This window comes from Hyalella azteca, unplaced genomic scaffold (assembly GCF_000764305.2).
Source record: "Hyalella azteca isolate HAZT.00-mixed unplaced genomic scaffold, Hazt_2.0.2 contig4223, whole genome shotgun sequence".
Classification (NCBI taxonomy): domain Eukaryota; kingdom Metazoa; phylum Arthropoda; class Malacostraca; order Amphipoda; family Hyalellidae; genus Hyalella; species Hyalella azteca.
The window spans coordinates 1-7235 of NW_025934444.1; the positions used below are offsets into that span (position 1 = coordinate 1).

General features: G+C 45.5%; 1 protein-coding gene across 1 annotated transcript in view; it reads left to right on the forward strand.

Annotated features, from left to right (window-relative positions):
- Window positions 1-2250: 2250 nt before the first annotated feature.
- Window positions 2251-7235, forward strand: part of LOC108676423 (arginase, hepatic) — a gene marked incomplete at its 5' end in the record, with an annotated part of 6727 nt that continues 1742 nt past the window's right edge. The window contains 5 exon segments of the mRNA XM_047879932.1: window positions 2251-2479; window positions 3430-3502; window positions 4049-4332; window positions 4465-4607; window positions 5123-5179. Coding sequence (XP_047735888.1) covers window positions 2348-2479; window positions 3430-3502; window positions 4049-4332; window positions 4465-4607; window positions 5123-5179 — 689 coding nt within the window.

Below are 7235 nucleotides of genomic sequence, written 5' to 3' on the forward strand. Positions count from 1 at the left end.
ACTATGGCTTGTAGTGCGTAGTGCTACTTCATAGTGCTAGTGCCCTATTTAGCATGCCAACCGTAGTGTTCCATGTCGCACTATAGTAGGCACTACGGCTTGTAGTGCGTAGTGCTACTTCGTAGTTCGTAGTGCTAGTGCCCTATTTAGCATACGGGCCGGTGACGTGGTGAAGCAACCCACGATGGAAGCAGGCACGTCGTGCTGCCAATCTCTAGTCACAATTAGAACAATGCAAAGGCTCCGGAGGTTAACTGGTCAGGGAAACCTCGCAGGCCCACCGGCGTACCTTAAATAAAAGGGACAGTCAGCATCAGGATACAGGTGCTGCCGCGCTAGGGAGTAAAAGCGAGCAGACTGTTGGGGTGCTGACAAAATATAGACTAATAGAAAAACATGACTGGCTAGCGAAATGACTAGCTGGTAAACGGAAACCATTCAGTCATACCTTGAGGCTAACAACGTACATCTAATTCACATCCATAATTGCACCCCTACCTAAACCAATTAAACACAAGTTACACAATTTCAGTATAGTATGGCTAAGACAACAATTACAAAAATACAAGTATTAATTCACATGACGCAGCTTACCGGTACAAACCGCAGTACAGCAAAGCAACGCTGACTGGAAACGAAGAGAGTACAAGATGCGTGCGTCTTCAAGGCTCGACAAGCAGTGGCCTTCCAGGTTCCAGCGCGCTTGACCTAACGTGACAATTTTAGCGGGAAATCTAATATTTAGCGAGTTTTCCCTCACAGACGGATTTTCGCGTATTTACTTGGGCAACGTCGTTAGTTCTTTAAACATTTCGTTGCAGGTCTAATTGGAGGAAGTACGAATGCCATAAATGGACTTGATATTTATAATATAAATGGAAATGAAACAGGGCCTAAGATATACTATATAAAATATGAACTTCAAATAATATAGTGCAATAATTATAGATGGGACATACTAATGTTAGACCAAATAAATTTCCTCTTGAAATTTCTCTTTCCCCTCTTTTCATATTACCTGTAACACAAACTTGTCCACCCTTTTAGCCTCTACTCTAAGGTCGCTTCTACTTGACACGGTTTCTCTCTTCTCTCCTTGTGAAGAATTTGTGATGCGTGGCAACATGAAGAGGGAGTGCTATTTCCAAACGCAACATGAAGGAGAACTATTGTTTCAATACGCAACACTGAGGATTGTTTCGGCGTTTGATACGGATTGCGTTTGAAGTACTTACCCACTCAATGTTAATTTAATTTAGTTGTTTACTAACCTGTCTTCCCTTACTTTTCATGTATGGATTATCTGTGAAATACTTTTTAACAATTTAGTATTCTTAGCATGTATTAAATTTCGCTTATCTTTCTAGGCTTTCGAAATTAATAATTAATGTACGATAAGAATAAAATATTTAACAATTACAAGCTTCTGAAATGCAAACACATGTCACCAGACTATCCCTACAGGGCCATCCATTACTTACCAAACGATCAGTTGGGTATTGAAATTATCAACGAGGGAATTTTTTCTTGGCCTCATCTTCACGTGTGCCTGCTCCGTGATCAGCGCATCTGCCGAACATACTGAAATTCTGGGGCTGGGGCCCCAGGGTCCAGCAGGTAAGGCTATATTAGGTTGGGTCCAAGTTAGTTAAGGTTGGGTCCAGACTAGGTTGGGTCCAGACTAGGATATGTTGGGTCCATACTATGTTGGGTCTAATTTAAGTTAGGTTGGCACAGGTTGGATTGGGTCCAGGTTAGGTTGGATTTCGGTTAAAATAGGTTACATTAGGTTGGGTTGCGTCCATTGCCTCGACTGGGGATTAGATCCCTTGTTGCTGAATGAACTCAGGACCTCCTCCCACTTCGAGAACAATGCCCGTCGAAAGCCGAGGTGATAATGATACGTACAATCCAGCCGTTGGAATGCAGGAGGGAAAATCGCGACTTCTCCCAAAATACGTACTATGACACCCATAAGCGCCTCATCAGAAGGCCAAACAATAGATTACGAAAAGGCCGTTGCCGACATAACCTGAATGTTATGCAAAATACTGAAATTCTAGGGCGCGATTAAATCAGGGTACAATTTATCGGTTTAATTAGGATGCATTTTGTTTATGTTATGTGTGCATTTGATTGACCAAACGTGGACGTTTTGCATGGGCAACATTTTTGAACGATCGTATTAAAAAAATCAACCCATTATTGAATTTATCGACTTGCTTCCAATCCATGGTGCAACCAACAATCTATGGTACAAAGACAACCCACGTGACTTAATGGCGTAAATTTCACCACCCCATGCAGCCTGCAGGTAACCGACTAACCGAGGTCAGTGCGCGTAGTGATGTTGCTAAGGAAGGTTGTGTGCCGCGTGTGGACTCCTGCTAGCCAGTGGGTGCCGCAGTGTAGGAAGGCCACGACCATCGTGACCCACGCACGCATTGGCGTTCTAGGGGCACCCTTCGAGAAGGGGCAGGTGAGTGCTCCCCGGATTTGTATTTCAGGGAAAGCTGAACTTGTGTCGGTATTATCTTCGCTGACAAGACTAAGTTAGCTAGTCATCTCTTGAACTNCGCACTACCTTACCTGTCTTATGGTTGTATGTGTCCGGTGTCAATCAGGCGTATCATTATATTTATTATAATTATATTCTAAGATTAGATCATCTGTAATTGAGAAGTAATATTCACTAGACGTGGTAGAAATTTATGGTAAAGTTCTAGAGCTGAGTTAGCATGGACAACATCACGTGACACATCACGCGATCAAGACCTAAGTAGTGTTGTGGACTGAAGTCATAATTCTATAAAAGTGCTGGGAACCTAAGTTAGGTCCCTCAGTAACTGACAAGTACGCCGCCTTATACAATAATATATAAGTAGTATATTTTATACCTTTTAAGTGACACTTATAAGGACGGAGATATAGACACTTATAAGTGTCCCTTATTTACTTATCCCTCACACATTTAGTCAACGAATCCCTGTCCTCAGGTAGAAATATATAATCAGTGAGGTGACGCTTAATATAGCCTCCTGACATATGTGCCCATGCATTCGGCTACATCGTTCACGTGGAAGTAACATAAGCTCAGCCAAGTGTGTTGGTCGAGTGCCTCGGCGCGCAGTGCGTAGTGCAGAACAGGTTTTTTCGGCGTCGCGCAGACTAGTCCAGTTTTTTTTATGTGGCCTCCGCAGGCCGCCTGAGGACCGCACCTCGGGAGGCGATATTGCCACCACAGANACCACGGACAGTGATCCCTCACGAAGAGTCTGTACTCTGGCCGCGGCTCGGTTATTAAATGGGGGAATCCTTCACAGTCTCCCCCTTCTTTCGTTGTAATATGTCATTATTTTGGAGGTCTCTTACCACACTCACCATCTTGTCACCACACTCACCATCTTGTCACCATTTTTGTCGCCCCAGAAACACGCTGGTGTCGCCCAGGGGCCGTCGGCGCTGCGCAAGACAGGCTTCCTGAGCGCCCTGACTGAGCGAGGTGAGCACGTGACCTTGAACTACAGCTGCGCGAGAGCCCATGTTAAGCGAAATGAGCAAATAGCCAAGAAATCGCGCATCGCTTCTTGTTATTGTTGAACACGGGTGGTTATTGGCTTGAAAATTTACTGATTTAAATATTCATGGCCAAGCAATTCTCCAGATGACGTTAGTAGATCAAAATGCAGTATTAAAGAAGTAATTTTAATTTCTATGACTTGAAAATGAATGTCGTTACATCCTAAACGTCGTAAATAAATTAAAATTACTTCCTTAAACCTACATTTTGATCAACCAACGCCATATGAAGAATATTGTTCGACCCTGAAAAATAAAATTCATGAATTCTCCGACCCTTTACCACCGTTGTATATTGTATACATGCGTTTACCTTCCATTAAGTATCGTAAATTGTATATTGTAAACAATAAATTATTTATTGTAAACAATCTGGGCCAAACTACTCTTCTTCCCGGACTGCTGTTTCGCTAGGTGTTCGTTGTGAGGTCAGACGGTGGATGAAATGTTCTAATGTTCGACCGCCCAGGCTTAGATGTGCTGGATTATGGCGACGTGCGGGAGGACCTCAGCACCAGTACCAGCAGCACCACCAGCAGCAGCGGTGGTGGTGGTGGTGGTGGTGGTCAGTACAGCACAGGTCCTGAAGGAGAGAAGGACTTCTACCGCGTCCTCGAGTACAACAAGAAGCTGGCCGTCGCCGTGGCCGACGTCCTCCGTGATGACCGCTTGTGCGTCACGCTGGGGGGCGACCACACCATTGCTATCGGCACCATAGCGGGGCACGCGGCCTCCCTCGCCCCCCACCAGAAGGTGGGTGCTGCTCCCGCCCCCCACCAGAAGGTGGGGCTTTATACTGGCTGTCGGGTGTTGGTGATATCAGGCGCTGCAGGAGTTGCAGGTACAAGTGTACAGGTGCAGGTGTTACAAGTGCCGTTGTTGCAGGTGTCGGTGCTGTGGGTGGACGCTCACGCAGACATCAACACAGGTGCCTCCTCCCACACGTCCCACATGCACGGCATGGCCGCGGGCTTCCACATGGCAGAGCTGCAGCACAGCAACCTGCCCTGTGGCTTCCCGCAGTCGTCGTAAGTACCAACTATGTCGTAAGTACTCATGACCCCCGGAAGTACTTATTGCCACTGTAAGTACCTATGGCCATGGTAGGTACTATGTCGTAAGTACCTCCTTCCGTACTAAGTATCTACTATGTTGCAAGAACCCATTTCCGTTGTATATACGATGTCATAAGTCTGGCCAGATGTGGCAGTCAAGGCCATATCTTACAATTTAACTTTCTACAAGACATGTATTCAACATGTCTAGGCGTGCGCCGAGCATGTCCTGAGCAAGTCTAATGTGTAACGGACACTGGAATATGTTTATGTTGCAGATATGTTACTCCATGCACTGATTGTTCTCGTAAATTCGTCTCAATATGCAAATTAACAACGAACTACGCTCTGAATGCAGCCAGTATTTTATCTGTAGGGAAGTCTCTTAGGTCAATTTACTCATGCTCTTCGTATAATTATTGATAACGAAGTTCTTATTTTTATATGATTATAATTAAAACATTCCTAATTTCTTGCACCTTGTGCAGTCTGAATGTCGCCCAAATCGCCTACATCGGCCTTAGGGACGTCGACGTCGCAGAGGCGTGAGTGACGTGGTAATGCAGTGGTATTAGTATTAATAGTCTAAGAAGCAATTATCGTGGCGTCTGGATCAAACGAACTTCTAGGGCACGTTACACACAAGTTTAATAGCAAGTGAAAAATAAAAAGGCACGAGAAAGGATGAGAACGGATAAAAATGACTAAGCACAAAATTCATAGGACGTAGTTCTGTCTTTAGGCGAGTAGTAGTTCTGTCTTTAGGCGACGACGAAACACCTGCAACGAAGTAGCCGATGTTAGGAAAGACGGCAGACTGTTCCAGGTTCTGGCGGCGGCGACCGGGAACGCTCTGTCGCCGACGGTAGATAGACGTGTAGATGTCGCCGACGGTAGAAGTTCCTCGAGGTTTGGCTTCGAGAGGCAGCGGCTGACGCTACGTATTCGTCGCAGATGGCCAAAACAAGCGGTGGTGACTTTGACAATGTGATTGTTCATAGAAATTCCCGAGTCCAGCTGAATGCTGAGGTTCTCAACCGAAGACGGCGGTGTGCCGAACTCGTTGCCCACGCGAACAGGGCTGGCCGGAAGCTGATCACGGCCGGAAGTCGCAAACCAAATGAAGTCGGATTTTGATGCGTTGAGCTGAAGCCGGTTGGAAGGCATCCCGTCTGAGACGGCGTGCAGGCAATTAGAGTTCCGGTCCTGCAACGCTGCAGCGTCAGCCGGCGCACAGTAGTCATAAATTTGGATGTCGTCGGTGAACATATGCGGATTCAAACTATATGAATCGATCGTGCACAACACGCCGACAGTACATAACAAGAAGAGGATCGCACCGAGGACTGATCCCTGTGGTGTGCCGCAAGTGACCAAAGATGTCATAGCAGAAGAGTAGCTGCGTCGAACGCATTGAAATCATTTGCTAAGATATAACTCGAACCATCGCAGGCCGAATGATACGTCAAGTCGACGCAATAAAGTTGTGTGGTCGACCATGTTAAATGTGGCCTACATCAGGTCCAGTTCGAGACCCGCAATAAGCTGTGAAAGTTCTGCGATGTCCAGAAGTAGTGCAGTTTTAGTGGTAGTGCAGTTGTGTGTAGATACAAGGTAGCGATAGTAGAACAGAATATAGTGGTGTCAGCGTTATTAGGCCATTAGGCCTGTCGCCCATTCTGAACATCGCATAATTTTCTCAGCTTGTTGTGGATCTCGAACACGCAACTCCCTGCTCCAATTTTACTTTGCTAAACCGCCCAGCCATTTCGCCGATTTTTACAACAACTGTCGCAGTTAGCTGGGATCACACCTAAAAATCACTGCTCCAAACTTGGTTATCAGAACTGCGCCACCCAGGGAAAGGGAAATTGTTCGTGTCACGACGCCCTCTAGTGTTGCTCTGTATTTCAATTTCGCCTCATCACCTTGCCGACTTGGTCTTCGACGGTTACTCAAAACCTCATAAACTCGGTACTATATGGTTTCACTCGCCTGTTACGATTGCTATAGATATCTAAAGTATGTGATAGTTGATATAGTTAATACTGACATCAAATATGCATGTATACTGTTACCTATGGCTATATCGCTCTGAGCTGCAGTTGTTTGTAATGTTGAAACTTGTTCCGTCTTCACGAGCGGCATCTGGCGTCATGTGCTAGATTAGGCACCAACATTTGTAAATTACCTGTTGATATGTGCTGTAATGATGAATATATTGACCCTTAATGGAAAAGACTCCGCATTTGAGCTTCCAATATCGTCTGGCCTTGTACCTTGTTTAGCCTTGTATTTTTTTCTAGCCTTATACCTTGTCTAGCCATGTACCTTGTCTAGCCTTGTATCTTGTCTAGCTTTGTACCTTGTCTAGCCTTGCACCTTGTCTAGCCTTGCACCTTGTCTAGCCTTGTACTTTGTCCAGCCTTGTACCTTGTCTAGCCTTGTACTTTGTCTAGCCTTGTACCTTGTCTAGCCCTGTACCTTGTCTAGCCTTGTACCTTGTCTAGCCTTGTACCTTGTCTAGCCTTGTACCTTGTCTAGCCTTGTACCTTGTCTAGCCTTGTACCTTGTCTAGCCTTGTACCTTGTCTAGCCTTGT